This window comes from Dermacentor andersoni, chromosome 8 (assembly GCF_023375885.2).
Source record: "Dermacentor andersoni chromosome 8, qqDerAnde1_hic_scaffold, whole genome shotgun sequence".
Classification (NCBI taxonomy): domain Eukaryota; kingdom Metazoa; phylum Arthropoda; class Arachnida; order Ixodida; family Ixodidae; genus Dermacentor; species Dermacentor andersoni.
The window spans coordinates 23,024,872-23,045,737 of record NC_092821.1 but is presented as its reverse complement, the minus strand read 5'-3'; the positions used below and the strand labels follow the sequence as shown (position 1 = coordinate 23,045,737).

At 49.4% G+C, this 20,866-nt stretch overlaps 1 protein-coding gene across 3 annotated transcripts in view; it reads right to left on the bottom strand.

Moving 5' to 3' along the window:
• Positions 1 to 7,594: 7,594 nt before the first annotated feature.
• The window catches only part of LOC140219995 (uncharacterized), a 75,255-nt gene continuing 61,983 nt past the window's right edge, over positions 7,595 to 20,866 (bottom strand). For all 3 annotated transcript variants that reach the window (XM_072290151.1, XM_072290149.1, XM_072290150.1), the window contains one exon: positions 7,595 to 8,169. In XM_072290151.1, the coding sequence (XP_072146252.1) occupies positions 7,894 to 8,169 (276 nt within the window). In that variant the 3' untranslated portion in view covers positions 7,595 to 7,893. The remainder of the gene's footprint in view (positions 8,170 to 20,866) is intronic.

Below are 20,866 nucleotides of genomic sequence, written 5' to 3'. Positions count from 1 at the left end.
AGAGTATGTCAGGATAGTTGAGGTTGCGAGCTGTTGAGAGAGAACCTCACTTGTGACAAAGTTCGAGCGCCAATGAGCTTCCTATCAGTTCATAGCAATAGCTCATCTTCGAATATATTTGCTGCTGCATGGAGCTCCTTTTTGTTTGTATTTGGGGAATGTTCAAAAATTGGTTTGACTTTTTAATAATTTTTTTTTGCTGTGTTTTTTATTAACCCCTCCCTTCTGTTTTCTAATTGAATAAAATAAGCATAAACTATTACTATTCAAACTGTATTAGGTAATTTATTTTATTTTTTAACGCGCTTACCAGAGAGTGACACCACCAGGTGACATGTTGTGAGCCCATCTTGACATAAAACCAAAGTTCTGTGTGACTCATGAAGTTTTGCAAAGGCACTCAGGAAAAATCTGCAGGACTCAGGGAATTCGGAAATGTCAACTTGATAGAACCCAGGGCATTGAATCATACCAACCTTATGGCGGATCAATGCGAGAGGAAAAGTAGGTAGAAGATGATATAAGATCATCGCGCAGGTTGGAAGTGTGGCAACAGTTTGTGAAATAAAGCAAGCCAAAAGCACTTACGTCGTAATGAGAGAGTAGCAAGAAGCAAAAAGCTTTTCATGGCACTTAGGCTTGATGTGCGGCTGTAATTGCGATGAATGAAACGCGCGACCTCGTTTTGGATTAGTTCGAGTGACTGAAAAGTGCTTTTGTGAAAACCATGTGCTTTTGTGAAAAATGAAATATTGTCTCAGTGCTTTACTAAATCTGATTGCAAAATATGTTCAAGAACTTTTGCAACGAATGCTGGTGAGGGAAATGGGGTGGTAGTTGAATGAATTTTTGTTACCGGACTTGTGGAGTGGGAGCACCTCCCCGACCTTCCAATCTGCAGGTAGTGACCATCATCATCATCATCATCATCATCAGCCTGGTTACGCCCACTGCAGGGCAGAGGCCTCTCCGATACTTCTCCAACTACTCCGGTCATGTACTAATTGTGGCCATGTCGTCCCTGCAAACTTCTTAATCTCATCCGCCCTCCTTTCTGCCGCCCCCTGCTACGCTTCCCTTCCCTTGGAATCCAGTCCGTAACCCTTAATGACCATCGGTTATCTTCCCTCCTGATTACATGTCCTGCCCATTCCCATTTCTTTTTCTTGATTTCAACTAAGGTGTCATTAACTCGAGTTTGTTCCCTCACCCAATCTGCTCTTTTCTTATCCCTTAACGTTACACCTATCACTTTTCTTTCCATAGCTCGTTGCGTCGTCCTCAACTTAAGTAGAACCCTTTCCGTAAGCCTCCAGGTTTCTGCCCCGCACGTGAGTACTGGTAAGACACAGCTTTTATACACTTTTCTCTTGAGGGTAATGGGAACCTGCTGTTCATGATCTGAGAATGCCTGCCGAACGCACCCCAGCCCATTCTGCAGGTAGTAATGGGTATCTAAAGTTTGCTGCTCCATGACGATCAAAAACATTATTTATCCCTCTTTAAAGGGAAGGGGGCAACGGAATAGAGGGTGGGGGGAGGAAGTACTTGAAGTAGGCCTCCTCTATCCTCTCAGCCCACTCCAGGATGGCCTCCTGAAGATCGGGCCTCGAGCGGCGCAAGGCAGCCTGAAAGATTCTTGAAAACAGAACAGATGAATAAACAACAGTATTTTTCAGAAATTTTGCGTTAACGAAATCAGCAGCAGGACTTGATGACAACTTCAGATCTTTAATTACATTTTCGACCCCAAGAGGTTCAGTGATAAGTGCACAGGTGGATAATTGCAACACTCAAGAGTTGGAAGCACAGGGTCAGTACAAAGGACAAAGTTGTAAGAGAACACAGCATTAAGCACATGGAGACATACATCATCGGGTACCGGTGAACCACTGGAATCAATCAGCGTGAACGAATTATCTTTCGAAGGATTAATAACACGCCAGAACTTTTTAGGGTCATTCGCAAAGATTGTGGGCAAAGTATGTACTAGGAATGGTTTTTTGGCAAGTTTTATAGCCTCTGTGTAATTATTGCTCGCCTCCATGTAAGAATCCCATTTTGATGCCAGAGCACTTTTATTCTCTATTCAATACAGTCGTGTTGATGTTGTTGTTGTTGTTGTTGTTGTAAAGCCTTTTTAACTTGGAGTTGATCCTGGCCTTAAAATTGTAGGATATTACACTTGATGGAATAAACTTGTCGGTGGGCTCATGTATCTTATTTTTGAAAACGATCCAATTCTCATCAGCCATGCGATCATCAATTTGGCTTAGGAAAGGATCAAGAAAAATAGCTAGCTCTATATTAATAGCGTCGAATATTGTCCTATCATAGTGGTAAATTATTTTTTTAACAACTGTTTTAACACAGGAGATATGTTGAACGAAAGACCCAGGTGAACGCTTAAGCCCGGTAAGCATGAAACATTGGTAACTACGTCAGGATGAGAGGACAAGATTACGTGAATGAGGTTAGCAGCACTGTCTGAGATCCTAGTAGCTTCTAATACTAATTGTGCTTGGAAAAAAAGGAGCAGAGATCAAGAAAGTCGTTACTTTGTGAAAAAAATGGACAACAGGTCGGAGGATCAGTAGTCCAGCATATGTTGGGGATGTTGAAATCCCCAATAATATAATGGGGATCGAAGGATGCCGCCAAGTAAGGGCGTTAAACACATCACGAAGCTCAGCGGTGAAAGTGGATTGGTAGGATTGAGCGCAGTAGCAAAGAACGATCGTAATTTTACGCTAACCGTTATCGACGCACGCGCACACAACTTCCAGGTTACAGTGAATGAGGACTTCGTGACATTGCAGGGACTTTGACATAGCGAGTAGTACGCCACCGCCTTTGCGAGCAGTGCGATCGGAACGGAAGATACGAAATTGAGACAAGTCAAGGATTTCAAAACCTTGCGCACGAAGTTGTAGCCACGTTTCCGCTAATGCAATAATACCAGCATCACGGCTATCGATGAGCGAGTCAAGTTCCTCACGTTTACGAAACACACTTCTAGCGTTAGCAATAAGCACGGAGGCTTGCTGTGTTAAAGACCCGCCGTGGTTGCTCAGTGGCTATGGTGTTGGGCTGCTGAGCACGAGGTCGCGGGATCGAATCCCGGCCACGGCGACCGCATTTCGATAGGGGCGAAATGCGCAAAACACCCGTGTACTGAGATTTAGGTGCACGTTAAAGAACCCCAAGTGGTCAAAATTTCCGGAACCCTCCACTACGGCGTGCCTCATAATCAGAAAGTGGTTTTGGCACGTAAAACCCCGTAAGTTCCTTGTGGTGTTAAAAATACGCCGTCGCACCTCTCGCATTGCTATGTAGTAGGGTGATGAAGCAGATTGTCAGGTGCGCTTGCGTGATCTGAAAAGCTCTTTTAACTCGCTTAACGCTGTCACTTGTTGGATCATGCATGAAACGTTGATTACCAATGAAAAGCTTATTAAAGAGTAGTTTAAATGAGGGGGAACTAAGCTGGATTTTACTACATTCGTGAAGCTCGTCTATCGAGCCTTGTCGCAGGCGATAAGTCCTCAGATACTTAAATGTTACTACATTTAAGATGGCTGTGCGACGAAAGAATGCTCTCCTTAATTCTAAAGTTTTATTGTTTCCTTATAACCGGACGACACTTCGTATTTGAAGGAGTCCCAATTCGACGCGGCCGTTCAACTGAGTTTGATGGCAAGGCATTTCCCATCGCTGACGAGAGGGCGTCCAGTTTTTTCTGTTCACTTTGGGGTCATGACTCACGGGAATCGGGTATGCCGTGAAAAACCAAGTGATTACGCCTAGATCAAATTCATCTTAAGGTTATTCAAGAAGGCAGAAAATATCAGCTAGCTTTCAATTGCGCTTTCGCCAGTTTTGAGATCCTTCATATCTGATTTCAACTCTGACTCGCCTTTAGTAACCTCGACTGGCGTCTTCTTTATGTCTCTGAGGATTAACAAGACGGTGCTCATCTGATTAGACTGGGATTCGGGAACACTACTCGAGGCAGAGTCGTCTTGAGCGGACTTTTGCACCCTTGGGGTCCCCGGGTTATCACCGCATTGTAACAACAGCGCCACGTCGAGACAATCACACACAGCAGCATATAAGCAAGTGGGTATGGGTTGAGCAAAAGTGAGCAATTATCACTTGTTCGTGCTGCACGACGGCATCCTCTACCGCCGCAACATCAACCTTGACGGCCCCGAGTTGCTCCCTGTCCTTCCTAGTCATCTGCGATCTGTCGCTCTCGAACAACTTCACGATGCACCGACGGCGAGACACCTTGGAGTTTTGCGCACATACGACCGCGTATGACGCCGGTTCTTCTGGCCGGGTCTCTACTACTCTGTGCGTCGTTATGTCGCAACTAGCTAACTGTGTCAGCGCCTGAAGAAACCTCCCCTGCCACCTGTCGGACGACTCCATCCAATTGAAGCTCCCTCTGAATCGTTCCTTCGCGTAGGCCTTGACGTACTTCGCCCTTTTCCGACGACGACTAGAGGTATTAAGTGGATCGCCGTCGCTACTGATTACGCGACACGCTACGCGATAATAAAGGCGTGGCCGACTAGTTGTGCAACAGACGTCGCCGATTTTCTCCTCCACGACGTAATTCTCCACCACGGTGCACCTCGACAGTACTTACAGACCGCGGCCGCTCATTCTTGTCTCGAGTTGTCGACGACGTCCTCCGCTCTTGTGCCACTGAGCACAAGCTGTCCACCGCCTACCACCCACAAACGAAGGGTCTTACGGAAAGTCTCAACCGAACGATCGCAGAGATGCTGTAGATGTACGTCTCCAACGATCACCGCGACTACGACGCTTGCGTACAACTCGTCCCAACGTGACACCGTAGGATATTCACCTTATCTTTTGTATGGTCAGGACCCCACATTGCCGTTCGACACCGTCCTCCCTTCTGTGCCACGTGTTGTACATGAGTACTCTTGTGAAGTCATCGATCGCGCTCACATGGCACGTCAAGTCGCCTGCCTGATCTCGTTTATTAGCCTCGCAGCATATACAAAAACAGCGTTATGACCGGTGCTATCGCGGTGTTAAAGGGACACTAAAGTGAAACATGATTTCTTCTGCATCAGTAAATTACCGTTCTACACCACCAAAAACACCACTTTTACAACGATAAGAGGTTCGGTAAGCCAGAAAAAGCGCAAGGACGAAATACGGGTGGCGACGCCTACTTAAGTTCCCGCACCTGGGGGCTGTGACGTCTTGAATTTTGATGGCATCTTCTAGGGCCTACTAATTATATATGGCGGTACAGATGGACTACATTGTGTTGTAAAGGAACCAAATATTAAACATGGCAAGTTTCGGGAACCTTTATTCAGCCACCATGGCGCAAATGCCAAAACACGCTTTGGAATCCCTGACGTCACGCTGACGTACCGGCGCTAGGTCTCGGCGCGAAATTCAAATACTGATACTTGCACCTTCATTTTCTCATCTAATAATCAAACTATTTTTTTAAATGACTTCCTGCGGGGTTCTGAAACAATGCTTCATTAGTCTAAACTGATTTATTGTTTCGCATTAGTGTCCCTTTAAGTTCGCGCCTGGTGCTTGGTTGCTCCTTTGGTCGCCATGTGGTCGGGTTGGCCTCTCCCAGAAGCTTCTCTCTCTCGCTACACAGGGCCTTATGAAGTCCTACTTCAAGTTAACGACTTAAAATACGAGATTTCGCCGCTACAGTTTGATGCATTCTCAAGTCTGACGCCTGTTGACGTCGTCCATGTTTCGCGACTGAAGCCATACTTCGCTCGCAATTCTTCCCCTCCCATGCGCCGAGACGGCGCTTCACCACCCAGGGATCCTGTTACGGAAGGATGAACAAAGGGAGGAAGGACAACATCACGGTGCGCTGGCGTGTTGTTGGCGGCCAGTCATCTTAACTGCTCTGACTCATTTTGTATGTATTATAGGGGCATTACTCAAGTTCGCGCGTGCGCACCTGACCCTTCTCTGGATCGCACAGCGCCGGCGGAGCGGCAGTCGCTCGCTAGCACTTTCGCAGCAGCCCTAACAGTCAGAGCTGTGACCCCTAACCCGCGGTTTGCAGTGAGTTGCGACCACGGCGGGTTCAGGCCAGGGGGGACCGGGTGAATCACGACCTAAGGCGTTTATTCACATTAGAGTACAAGTATACCAACTGACAACAACAGCAACCACACATACAAATACAACACAAAACAAAACCACAGCAGCGGAGCGTTCCGCACGTCTGGGGTGAAATACCGCACAATGTGGGAACCACAAAAGAGGCTGATAAGAGTTCAGCTCACCCAGAGTGGATCCGCGCTCGGGCCCTGGGGCGGTCAGTCGCTCACAAAGGCCGAGCGCAACAGGGGGACGGCGTGCGGCGGTCTCAGCGGCTGAATTGAGATGCGGCCAGTCGCAAGCTCCTCAGCCGAAAGTCAACGGTCCATCGGGGGAATAGCGCTTCTCCCGAGCGGCGGAGAGGGAGTCTCCCCGGTTCCAAGAAAGGGAAAGGAGGGAACAACCCGGGGTGCCTTGGGCTGCGGCGTCGCGGCCAGGCGCGAAGAGCAGCGGGAGCGGCGAAGGTGCCCTCTCCCCGCTACCCTCCGCGAGCGAGCACGTGATTATCGCGTGATAACCGCGTGGCCGCTCCGGAGATATCGGGATGAGCGTGCGATCCCCACAGTATATTGCAAATACACTCTTTCTATACTCCCAACGTACCCGTAACAATATCACTAATAAAAATCGGCTCCCTCGGGTAACCCCCTTTCTTCTCGTTTATTACATAACGAGGGTCTCGAATCCGGCATCACTGATGCCTTCGGGTAGCATGTGTGGGTTTATTGTCCGGTTGCCTTCACCTAACGAGATCACGTTCTCGTGACGCCTGTGGCAGAAAGGATGTTCCACATCCGCAGCAAGGTTTGCGAGTGGTGGCGCTGGCTAACATTCGTTCCAGGATTCTACTGGGAAACAGATACACAAAAAAGTAAATGGAGAAACGGCGCCGCGGTAGCTGAATTGGTAGAGCAACGCACGCGTAATGCGAAAGTTGTGGGTAGTTCCTCACCTGCGGCGTTTCTTTTTTCATCCACTTTCATTTCCTTTAATTTATTCTTTTATTTCATTTATTAAGCACAAGTAATTTCACCCTATGTTGTCCTTCGTGTCAGTGTTTGTTCGCTTGTTATCGATGAGGGCGGACACTTACTGTCAGAAAGGGACCACTACACATTTTTCATCAACTGCGGCATTTTCTTTTTCTGAGGAAATCGTATGGGTTTCCTATAGTGCTTGACAATATATTTTTTTACATTTCAAAACCAAAGGGCTCAGGTGAAGCTGCAAGTTTAACTGTGGTTCACTTGTCGTTTGTGATCAACAACTCAATTCCTTAACGCGTACTAGTTTTGCTGAAAAGTAACGACGTCGGAGATTTTTCTAGACACAGTACGAACCCACAAACCATTTATGCCAGAGGAACTTTCACTAATGTTACATATAAGTTTATGTTGCATTGGCTCCTCGATGCTAGAGCGCCTCAATATACTTTGAAACTGTGTGGTTAATAAAGCGGAACGGGAAAGGTTTACTTATTTATTTTATTTTCCAAAGATGGCGGCAGCAAAAACTGAAAAAAATATTAAAACGCCTAGTTGCACAAGCCCCTGCAATTATGCCACTGTAAATTCTTCCTATTCATGCTTACACAACATCCCCTATGAATAAAGAAAATATTTATGGAGTTGTAGAAACGGGAGAGCCTCGTTCAGAATAGCAGAAAAAAAAGTAAACGAGAAGAAAGACAGAAGTAACTCGATGCAACAACAAACCAGAAGAGAGCTGAAAGCTATCTGTTCCTTTCTATCGAAAGCCACAGAATTATTGCAACGGTGCTACGCCGGAGCAGCCGCTGTGTCCGTCGGTGACTGCAGCACCGCCGTCGTGCGCACAGTAGTAGCGCTGCTGAGCGGCCCCGAGCTTCCATCCCGAAGCCCGGAACTCGATCAGCTCGAGCAGCGCCTGGCGAACATCCGCTGAGCGACTGCTGTCCATGAACGAGTCCCGGAGACACTTGGCCAGCGCCGCCGACAGCTGGGCATCAGCTCGCTGGACGCTCTTGCCGGCCGTCATGAAGACAGATCGGAGGCACTGGATCTGCGGAAGAAGTTGTTATAAGTGCTGGCGCTTGGCATCCCGTGGCAGCGCCTGAAGTAAGGGGACACCTTTGTCGGCGCCTGCGTTTAATCTTAACCTGCACTCGGGTTAACTGGAATAATGCCAGTGCACAGATTATTTTCCGTTCAAGCTCCACCGAACTGTAGCTGACGCGATCCGTAATAGAATGCGTGTACAAGAGCGGTTATTGTCATCTGGAGTTCGCATGAAGGACGGAAGCAAGGTCTAAGAACACGAGCGGTACGTTAAATGGGACATAAAGAGAGAAAGGCATAGCCCTTATGTCGCATTTTGCGCCATATTTCCGTGGTAAATACTATGTACCAACTAAGCCTAACAAGGCACTTCTACAAATTCATGATCTACCGCGTGAAAGGTTTTTCCAAACAGAGTTTATTCTGAATCATGCAGCGAAATCCTTCAAAGATGCACATCGCCCTAGCCTTAGGTCGCTAGTGCGAGTTTTATGTTTGTCAAGCGGTTAGGATCGTCTGTATCGCTCCTCCGGCAAACGCAATACAGCGAACTTCCACGCCAAGCCGCGGCTTCGTTGACCGAAGCTTGCCGTGAAAGTTCGCTCCATCTAGTCAGGTGTTTAGGGCTATAGGAACAACCTCGCTGCTGGCTTTTGTGTACCTATGCTTTCTCGGGCACTTAATAGGTACTTTCATTAGTACTGAAGCTATACAATGCACCTGAAATGAACGCAGCGCAATTAATGGTCGCTGAATCACATTCCCATGGAGCCTAATCGGGCAACTACTGCTGAACGTGCTTCCTACAGAACTTTCGTCTCTCACCTAGGTATATACGTGGATACTTGCATTCGTGTGCGTGCGTGCGTACATGCGTGCATGCGTGCGTGCCTGCGTGCTGTACACAAATGCCGCGGCAGCATTCACCAAAGTCTGATATGATGACGTATATGTGACGTAGATGAAACTCCGTCACTTCGTCTTCGAAAAGCTGGGTTCGACGGTTCAACGGACGGATGTACAGCGCGAGAGTTAAGACGAAGAAAGAGAGCGGCACTAAAATGACAAAATTTTTAAATGTTCTACTGTTTTACGTGCCAAAACTATGCTAAGATTATGAAGCACGCCGTAGTACGAGACTCAAGAATAATTGTGGCCACCTGAGGTTCTTTCACGTGCACGTAAACCTAATTATGATAGAGTTTATATTAAATTCATGCCCCATTGAAGTCAGCGGTACAAGACATGCATGCGCATTGGGGCAAATGTATTGCGTTTTACGGTAACACATAAGTGTCGCGCAAAGCGATAAGCTGCACCTGTACCTAAATACACGATCACTTTTGCACTTCGCTCCCCCGTCGAAATGCAGCATCACGGCAGGAGTCGAACCTGCAACCTCGATCTCAGCTGCGGAATGCCATAGCCACTGGGCAACCGCGGCGGGTACACAGGTGGAGGGAGGAAGACTGCACAGCGCTAAGCACTTTGAGTTTCATCTGGTATCTCTTACAGAAGGCCAATTACTACCAACTCTAATATGTAAATCACTAGAAAAACGTCTTCATAAACATCTTCTAAATAACATCACGTTGTGTTACCCGGGCGTACCCTCTACTCCCGGTTGCCTGCATGCTTGAGGCCATGTACAGTGGCCTGCCGTTTCATTCCAACAATTTTCCTTAATGATATTGCGTTACCGATACTTCATTGTCGGTCAAGCTTCTCAGTAAGTAGCACTTTTTCGGAGCATCGTTCACCGATAAACATGGCATCGTTAATTGGCTGGTTCGATCGAAAAAAAAATTTAGGCCATACCTTAGCGCTAACTTTCTGACATACATAGAATGCGATAATTGTGAACGCATGGAGATCTGTACGCGTGCGTTACGGGCAGCCTTGCAAACATTCATGAATGTGACGTGATGAATGCCTTACAAACTTGCAATTTCGAGTACACCGTGACGCGCTCGCTTACGCTCAACGCACCTCTGGCTCCCTGGTAGATCCTTACAAGGTAGCTCAATTTTTAATGCTCTGATGTAATGCCTAGTCGATGGTCAGATCACAAATATAGGTCTACCAGCACAGCAGCTCAATGCTTGTAACATTAGGCTACAATCACACGCATTCTTGTCTCGCGAAAAAAAAAAACGCTCTTTCGAAAGCCTGGCGCATGTGCCAAGTGCCAGTTTCTCGCATTCCTCGCTCGTGAAAGTTAGCGCATTGCGACTACACTGCCTCAGGGATCGACCCATGTTTTTGCTATGACCGATACATATAAAGTAGGTGAGGTCCGCTTATAATGCTATCGCATTAAAAAAAAGGAAAAAAGTTACCGTCATACGCCCATTTGCCCATTCTAGAATTGAGCTGCTGCTGATGCACGGGCTACCTCTGTCATCTATTGACAATTAAAGCTGCACATGAGTTACACATGCAACGACGCCAAGTGTTTACTGAGGGATGCGGACAACAAAAAGACGTCTTTATTTCTAAATTATAGGAAAAACAAAGTAGTGGCAAACGAGGCATCTGTTCGTAATATCGCTAGCACAAAATGTCAGCTACGATAACGTACTTTTTCGGAAGTTTGCCAGCTCGCTAAACCCTCAAAACCGCAACCATAGGTGTGTTTCTTTTTCAGTCATCTTCAGTAGACGATTGGATGGAAATGTTCGGACTAGCGCTGAATGTTTTCTTTTTTTCTTATCGAAATATCCAATGTCGAGGACAAATCGAGTGGAAGAAAAATAAAATAAACGGACAACGCACGGTCATTGCAACTGCTGACATATCAGGCAAATTATTAAGCTAACAAGGATACGAGACACTTCAAACGTGACTGAATTCACACGCATCACAAAAAAAGATTACAGCGTCAATCAAAATCAAGCAGGAAAACAATAGAGGCGTACAAATATTCATGTCAAGTATTAACCCAAAAGTATCCTATTCGATTTCTTATTGCTTAAAGAAATCGCTTTTCTTAGTTGTCAAATATTCCTTGCTATTCGAAAACAGTAATGGAAAATGCAGATGTCTTGACTATATGCCGGGAGAAGCACCAACGGAAGTGCCAACGCTTTCGAATGATTCTTCAGCGGGCCAGATGGCGTTGTTCTGCAGAGGCTCCTGTGACATAACAAGCGCGTGCAGAAGAAAACTTCTGCTCAGTATGTTGTAGTAATTTATTAGGCGTAAGCCTGCCCTTTAGACAACCTCCAAAACGGTTATATATGGGTACGGAGCGGTTCATACATGGATGAACGCGAGGTATGGCAGATCGATGAATACGACCATGAGGCCGCTTTCACGTGGGCTGGATCAAACGTCTTCTCGTGCCCAAGCTTTCTCTGTGAATATTCTGTAAATATATCGTTCGCCTACATCTTCACTCCGTCGCACTTTGGTGGAGGTGCCGGCTGCGTCACGCCTCGCAACATAATTGCGCAGCAGCCGTCGTGTTGCGTACCTGTCTCCCATGGCGGAAGACGCGGCACCCACATCAGCGCCCGCCGCTTCAACGGAAATGCTGGCGCAGCACCGGGATCCGGGCGCGTGCTGCGCTTCCGGCGAAGTGGACGTTGAAGACTAGCTCACGGAGAAAGAACGCGTGAGTGCTAACAACCGATGGGACCCTACCCTGATGTTATATATTATTATTAAATAGTATTATTATTAAGCATTAACTGCTGCTTCAAAGGCACAGCAAAGGTATGGTTCGATAACCACGAAGCTGAGATCGGAACGTCAGACAACTGCAAAGCTACGCGACTTGTTTGGGAAGCCTGCTAGCCACAAGATCGCCGCGAAAAAGGTACTCGCATCACGTGCGCAGACGTGTACAGAATCTTACGTATCGTACATTGAAGACGTGTTATCGCTGTGTCTAAAGTGCGATGTCCAGATGCCTGAGGACGAAAAGGTTGGGCATATGTTGAAAGGGATCGCCGACGACTCCTTCAACCTCGTAGTGTGCAAAAATTTCTTTACAGTCGTCGGTATTACAAAAGAGTGCCGGCGCTTTGAGCCAGCTAAAAGCAGGCCCATTGGCCATGCATTTGCCCGTCTTCCCACCACGGCGGCAACGTCTTCTTGCGAAGACCTGACGGGACCACAGCCGCCAGTTCCACCAGGCTAGGGACACGGACTGTACGCCCCGAACTTGAGGCCATGATACCCTGCTCCAGTTCACGCCTGTGACTCGAGCTTGACTACGAAACCATTCGTCCAAGCCATTGCCCGATATGAGCTCGCCAACATGGGCATTCACTCTGTGCCCACCGTGGCCAACGTAACAAAAACTTCACGGCATCCACGCTTATGCTATAAAGAGCAACGATTTGCTACGCGATCTCGTGACCCTGCTGCGTGAAAAACCCCTGAGGATATCGGCCACTCGCTGGCTCTCGCCGCCTCGCAAGCCGTCTACCTCTTACCGCCGTCCAGACAGCAACTACTTCCCGCCTTCCACCCACTTTTATTTCCCCATCGCCAATGCTCCCACAAGAATAAATAGGAGCTCCCCGTCACCGCGTCGTCACCTGTCACGCTCGCCACCAAGCCGTCGCCCATCGTCTCGCTCACCGCAGAGTCGCTACCCGTCATTCCCCTTTAGCCCTGCACGTGCCTATCAGGAAAACTATGCAGTTAAGCTTCCCGAGGTGACGCTGCATTGACAACACCCACCATAAATCCTCTCCTGATGCTGCCGACGAGACGAAGCTTGTTAAACGTTGATGTTGATGGCGCCAGTATCTCTGCGCTCGTCGACACTGGGTCACAGATCTCTGACGAATGCAGATCCTTGTCGTCGCCTTCATAAAGTGCTCACACCTGCTGCCTCACGCATCGTGCCGTTCTTCGAGAGCGCACCGCCCGCGTCTGCATTGCTGGTCATCCCACTTCAGTCCAATTAGCCGTCATTAAGAAGTGTCCCCATGACGTAATCCTCGGCTCAGATTTTTGTCCAGTCGTTCTGTCCTAATTGAGTGTGCGACCGGTGCTCTTCAGCTTGAGCTGTCCCATCTTCCCCATATTCCAGCCGACATAACACCAAGCTTATGCTCTCGTCATCACGTTGGCGCGCCAACTCAAGCTGCTACATACGTTTATTTGACGTCTTCACACGACATTCCCAATGGCGACTACGTCTTGTTTCTGATTATCGACGTTCTGTTACCCCGTAATGTCACCCTTGCTCACATCATTTTTTCTATTGCTGACAATGGAGTGGTCGTTTTCATTCTCAACTTCAACCTGTTTACGAAGGTTATCCCGCAAGCATGTCACTGAGATCTTTCCTTTTGTCGGTCTCCCTCTAGGCCAAACGTCAGTCGTGACTCATCGAATCAACAATGGTGACGCTAACCCTATACTTAGCATCCATATCGCGGATCCCATCATGAAGTGAAGTCATCCAGAACGAGGTCGACAAAATGATTACAAAAGATGTAATCAACCTTCGTTTAGCCCGTGGGCCTCCCCTGTCGTTCTCGTGAAAAGGAAGGACGGCAACTGGCATTTCTGGGTTGATTATCGGACTTTTAACAAGGTAACTCGTGAAGACATCTACGCTTTGCCTGATATCGACGACGCCCTCGACTGCCTTCATGGAGCCCAATATTTCTCGACAATCGGCCTTCGGTCTGGTTATTGGCAGATTTAAGTCGACGCTATGGACAGCCGAAACGCCGCATTTATTATGCCAGATGACCTGTACCAATTCAAGGTCATGCCGTTCGGACAGTGTAATGCCCCAGCAACTTTCGAACGTATGATGAGCTTTTTGCTGCGAGACATAAGTGGCCTATCTGTCTATGCTGTTTAGATGATGTCACTGCTTACTCGCCTACGTTTCACAGCCACCTCTTCCGTTTATTGGCCGTTCTTGCCGTCTTCCGTCGAGCCAATCTTCAGCGTAACTGGGCCAAGTGCCGTTTCGGGTGAAGCCGAATAACTATGCTCGGTCACTTGTCAGTTCTGCCGGTGTTCAGAAACCGATAAGGTGCGAGTAGGGCAGCAGTTTCCCATGCCATGCTAAGCCAAGGACGCCTGGAGTTTCGTACGATTATGTTCGCACTTTCCTCGCTTTGTCCAGAACTTTGCGGAATTGCCCGCCCCTTCACTGAACTCCTGAAGAAGGAAGTTCGTTTCGTGTGGGGACCCGAACAGGCAGCTTCGTCTTTTGCTCTCATCCGTCTACTGACTATGCCACCAATACTTGCCCATTTCGACCCCTCATCGCCTTGGCACCGATGCCAGTGGTCATTGAATTGGCGATGTCCTTGGCTAAAAACAGCACGACAAGGAACGTGTCATCGCCTAAGCCAGTCGCTTTCTTTCATCGTCCGAACGAAACTTTTCCATCACTGAACGCGGATGTCTGGCTTTAGTGTGGGCTGTGGCCAAATTTAGGTCTCACTTGTTTGGCCGAACTTTTCCTGTGATTACAGACCATCATGCCCTCTGCTGGCTTTCGTACAGAACATTGTCGCTACACGACCACGTTCTGTATCTTCGTAATCACAGCTCAGATGGATGGTAATCATAGCTCAGCTTCTGCTTGTTCTACCTCGCATTCTGCGATCCTGCGTTCTTCGCCAGCTTCACGACGTACCATCTGCCAGTCACCTAGGTGTCTCGCGTACATACGCCTGCATCCGGCGCGGTTTTTCTGGCCGGGCATGTACCGTTTTGTGCCCCGCTACGTTGCTGCTTATGAACGCTGCCAACGCTGCAACCGCCCTTCAGCGTTGTCTGCAGGCCAGCTACAACAGATTGATATCCCTGTCGAACCATTCTTCCGCGGCGGATTTGACCTTCTAGGCCCTTTCCCTACGTCCATCTCGAGAAATAAGTGGGCTGCGGTCGCAATAAATTACGACACGCGCTTCGCAATCCCCCGGGCATTGCCGACAAGCTCGTTCCACAGACCTCGCTACGGAATTCTACATCATGGTGCCCCTCGGCAGCTCTTCACCGATCGCAGGAGGTATTTCCTCTCACGAGTGATCGAAGATCTTCTTCTTCTCCGCTGAACATAAACTCACCACCGCTTATGATCCACAGCCGAATGGACTTACCGAGAATCTGAACCGAACGCAAACTTTGATGCTAGTATGTATGTTTCACCTGATCACCGTGACTGCGACAGCACATTGCCATTTGTTACCTTCGCGTACAAAACGTGCCGGCATGAGGCCGCTGGATATTCCCCGTGTTTTTTATTCTTTGGTCGACATCCTGCATTGCCATTCGAGACTCTCCTTCCGTCGGCTACGCACTAGCTTACTGAATACGCCAGTGACGTCGTTGGTTGAGCTCGTGCAGCTCGTCAACTTGGCGACGGCCGACCCTGTGCTTTCACAGCCCTCCCCAAAGTCCCATTACGACCGCCAACAGAGAGGTGTGCACTTCATGCCTGGCTCTCTGGTCCTCCTATGGTAGCCATGCCGCCGCGTTGGCCTATCGGAGAAGCTCCTCCTACGTTACACCGGGTCCAACAAGGTGCTGCGTGAACTCGGTGGCGTCAATTACAAGATTAGGGCCCTGGGCTCTGCTTCTTCGACTTAGCTACCTTCACGTTCCCCGGCTGAAGCCCTATTGCCCTTCTAGCTCCTCACCTTCGTAGCAAGCGCCAGGACGGCGCTTCCGCTACCGAAGGGTGATGTTACGGAGCGATGGATACATGGATGAACAGGAGTTTTGGCAGAGCGATGGAGACGACGATGAGATCACTTGCACGTGGGCCGGATCAGATATCTTCTCTTACCTTAGTTTTCTTTGTAAATACTTTGTAAATATATCATTCGCCTACTTCTCGCAAGTCGAATGCTGAAGGCACCAGCTGACACTAGAACAAAGCGGCCGAAGCGCCCCAGCAACAACACTTCCTCATCGTCTCTTGTTTGCACATCCAGCTCTGCATCACGACACTACGCCGCGGGGGTTGGAGTGCCGACCCGGCGCAAGTGATTATCGCCCGGCAAAGGGACGCGCGTAAGGCTTTGAACGGGAGACAGAAGCCGCATCGGTTTCTGGCTTTACGGACGACGGGCCTGGCTCTTTGGGAGCAATCTCGTACGTCACAACGGACAGCTATCGCAGTATTCGGTAGGCACCTGACTATCGCAACAGAAGTTTTCCTGATGGGACGTTGGGCGCAGGAACACGAGGGAGCCAGGCAAATACTGCACGTGCCAATGGTGCGTATCGTAAAGGGACTCCCGGGAGGCCTGTGTATCAGTGAGGCGAGCGCGGGCAATTTGACGGGCCTGTGCTACCACAAAAATTGCATCAGGGGCATAAAGAGTATGTGACTGTGTCACTTGTGGAAGTACAGTGTCCAGGGCCAAAGCGGGATCAGGGGCAAAGCGGGATCAGGGGCAAAGCGGGATCAGGGGCAAAGCGGGGTCACAGACAAACAGTAGATAAAACGGTGAGAAACCTGCAGTGTCATGGCGGGACTTGTATGCGACGGTGAGATATGGCGGAGCGAAGTCCCAGTCCCGGTGGTCTGGAGAAACGTACATGGCTAGCATGTCAGGAAGCGTTCTGTACAGTGGCTCTGCAAGACCGCTAGTTTGTGGTCAGTAGAGCATAGGCGAAGGATATCACCAATGATCTTTGACAAGAAGTAACGTCCGCGACCCTTGAGGAGCTCTCGTGTAGCTCGTGGTGCAGGATGACATTGTGTAGGAGGAAATCCGCGACGTCAGTGGCACAGCTTGCAGGCAGAGCTCCCGTAATGGCGAAGCGCCTGGCGTAATCGGTTGCAACCGCAACCCATTTGTTTCCCTTAGTTGAAAAAGAGAAAGGGCCAAGAGGGTCGAGTCGCAGGCGAAAAAAAACGCTCTATGGGAATATTGATGAGTTGTAAAAGACCAGCTGGAGCCATGGAAGTGGGCTTCCGGCGTTGGCACAGGTCGCAAGCAGCGGCATACCACGCACAGATTGGTAGAGGTCGAGCCAGAAGAAACGGCGCCGGACTCGGTTTAAGGAGCGAATAACACCGAGATGCCTAGTAGTGGGCGCGTCGTGAAGTTGTTGAAGCACGGTGGTTTGAAGGGGCCCTGGTACGGCCAGCAGTAGGTCAGCACCATAAGTTGTTTCTACAGGACTCCGCCGGAAGTACAAAAGAAACGCAGAGAAGGATCACGCGTTGGCGAGCTTAACCGATCTATGATGGTTCACAGAAAGGGATCACGGCGCTGTTCATCGCGAATGCTGAGAAGTCTGAGATGGACATAACGCAGGTGTCAGATTTGAGGTTTGTGGCTTCTGCTGGGTCAACAGGGTGGCAGGTCAAGCAGTAGGCCTCCTGACGTAAAGGGCCGCATTTGTAGACTACAGAGAAAGTGTACTCATGCAAGCGCAATGCACAACAACCAAGACGCCCTGTAGGGTCCATCAACGAGGAGATCCAGCAGAGTGCGTGATGTTCTGCAGTTACGCGGAAATGGCGACAAAATGGGCATGCGCGAAACTTCACTACCGCCTAAACCAGCGCTAGGCACTCTCGCTCCGTGATAGAATAGTTGCGCTCTGCCGTGGACAGAAGACGGCTTGCGTAGGCGATAACGCACTCTTGACCACGCTGACTCTGGGCAAGAACAGCGCCAATGCCGTGACCGCTAGCATCTGTGCGTATTTCAGTAGCTGCTGTAGGATCAAAATGGGCTAAAATTCGGGAGCGCGTCAAGAGTGTGAGGACTGTTGTGAAGGCTTCGTCCTGCCGCTGTCCCCACGAAACCAACGTCATTCCTTAAAAGCTTGGTGAGAGCGCGCGCAATGTCAGCAAAATTTTGGACAAAGCGACGAAAGTACGAGCATAAGCCTATGAAGCTGCGAACGTCCTTAACTGATCATGGCACAGGACAGTCTTGCACGGCTGGAACTTTGGCCGGATCATGTTGAATACGATTGGCGTTTACAAGGTGCCCGAGAACGTTTATTTAGCGACGACCGAAGTGACACTTCGACGAGTTGAGCTTAGGGTTCGCAGCTCAAAACACAGCAAGCACAGTCGCGGGACGCTCGATGTGGGTTTCAAAAGTTGGTGCGAAAATGATTACGTCGTCGGGATAACAGACAGATGGTGCACTTCAAGCCTAGGGCAAGGGTGTCCATCATTTCCTCGAACGTCGCTGGGGCACTGCAAAGCGCAAAGGGCATGACTGTAAACTGAAAAAGTCCATCAGGTGTAATAAAGGCTGTCTTCTCGCGATCCTTCTCATCAACAGCAATCTGAAAGTAGCGCGAGCGGAGATCTAACGATGAAAAATATTTCACCCTACGTAGACAGTCAATTGTATCATCGATAGAAATGGATACACGTCCTTCTTGGTGATCTTGTTCACATGGCGATAATCAACACAATATCCCCAGGTGTTGTGTTGTCTTCTTGACCAGGGCTAGTGGTGAAGCCCACGGGCTAGTGGAAGGCTCGATGATGATGTTCAGCATCTTCGCGGCTTCGCTTTGAATGATGCTGCGCTTTGCAGCAGACACGCCGTAGAAGGGGCGATGAACGGGACTTGCGTCGCCGGTGTGAATCCGATGAATGACTATGGCTCTTTCGCCGAGCAGGTGGTCATAGAAATAAAAAATATTGCGGTAATTAAACAGAATGAGCCTAAGGTCCTCAGTTTGAGCTGGAGAGAGCTCTGTAGCGATCATTTTATTGACGTCGGGAACATGCGATGATAGGGCTGGCAGAGGCAGAAATAGTGGGGAATAACACGTGCAATAGACATAAAGTAGAGAACGGGAAGCCAAGTAGAATTATCGACAACCGGGCGAATTCGGCAGAACACAGGGACGGATGATGTGCATCAGAAACAAAGTAGCTGTCAGAAGGAAGGTCCAAATGCACGACACCTGTAGGGCAGTCTATTAAGGCAAAATGGGCCGAAAGAAATTCCAGCCCCAAAATCAGGTCATGTGGACAGCGCGTTAACACAATAAAAAGACGGTAGTTGATGGCTGGCAATCGTTACTCCTTCTGTACAAATGCCGAGAATGGGTAGTGTACTGCCGTCGGCAACGCTTACTGTGTACGGTGCGTACAGCCGGCGTGAGAACCTTTCTGAGTCTTTTGCGAAGCGTCGCACTCGTAACAGACATCTGCGCACCGGTGTCGACGAGGCACTTGACTGGGACTCCATCCACCTCAACGTCTAATATACTTCCAAGGGTTGTCAATGTGATGAGTGGTCTTGCAGGCTGGGTCGTTGATGCAGCGTCACCTCCGGGAGCTGCACCTGGGGCACAAACGCGGCGAAAGAAGAGCGACAGGCCTGCGGCGAACGAGACCGACGACTTAGGGGCGATGGTGACCGGCTGGTTCGGCAGGTCGTAGGTACGTTGTCGGTATTCATAGATGAAGGACGCACAGAGAAACTGGGAGCACCTTGATCTGGACGGTCGGACGGGAAGCTCCACTTAGGGGAGCGATGACCAATGACTTAGGCAGTGACGAGCGATATGTCTAACACGCGAGCAATTAAAACAAATCGAACTATCGTCCGGTGTTCTCCAGTGGGCCTGGTAACGACGGCTAGTTGGAGCCGCTGAAAACGGAGAAACAGTAGTTGGGCGGGGCCGGTTCTGACTGACAGCGCCATTTTCTATTCCAGACAGAGGAGGCCCACGTGGCTATTCCTGACACGAAGACGTCGAAGCTGTATTTGGTAGCCTGTTGAACTGCTGCGCAATGCAGCGACTCCTAATCAGTTCAAGATTGCGGCATTCTTTGATTATTGCGTCCACCGAGTCATAGTTCTTGCAGACAAGCAAGTTGAATGCGCCATCTGCTATGCCCTTGAGTCTGTGGCCACTCTTGTCGGCCTCGCTTACGTTTTTGTCAACTTTACGACAGAACGTGAGGGCATCTTGAATATGTGCCAGGTAAGTTTCTGTTGACGTTTGAGCACACGTTGATAGCTCCAGCCAGCTGGCCCCCAAAGAGGTCTAGAAGGTTCTGGTTGCAGACGTCCCAACTCGTTATGTCGTGTTCGTTGGTCCCGTACCATGCTAGCGCTGTGTCTCGGAGGTAGAATATCACATTGGCTAGCATAAGCGTTGGGTGGCAGCGGTTATTTTCGCTTACACGCTCATACCAGGAAATCCAGTCTTCGACGTCCGTACTATCGATGCCATTGAAGGTCCCTGGGTCTCGCGACTTGGACACCACGACTGAGGTAGAGTCTACGGCACCGGAGGTGGGCAGTCAGTCATTGTGGCGCTTTGGTTGTTGATCATCGTGTCAGGGCTCACGCGCCGACCGCTGCGGAGCTACGTGTTGGTGCCGCACGTCCACCAAAATGTTGCGAGGCAGAGACAAGCCCGAATGTTGCTTATGCAAGTCGAATACTGAAGGCACTAGAACATGGCAGCCGAGGTGCCCCAGCAACACTTATTCGTCATCGCCTCTGTCTGCACATCCTGTTCTGCATCGCAGCAGTGCGTGCGTGCGTGCGTGCGTGCGCGTATTTGTGTGTGTGAGTGTGCGTGCGTGCGTGTGTGCGTGCGTGCGTGTGTGCGTGTGCGTGTGCGTGCGTGTGTGTGTGTGTGTGTGTGCGTGTGCGTGTGTGTGTGTGTTTGTGTGTGTGTGTGTGTGTGTGTGTGTGTGTGTGTGTGTGTGTGTGTGTGTGTGTGCGTGCGTGCGTGCGTGCGTGCATGCGTGCGTGTGTGTG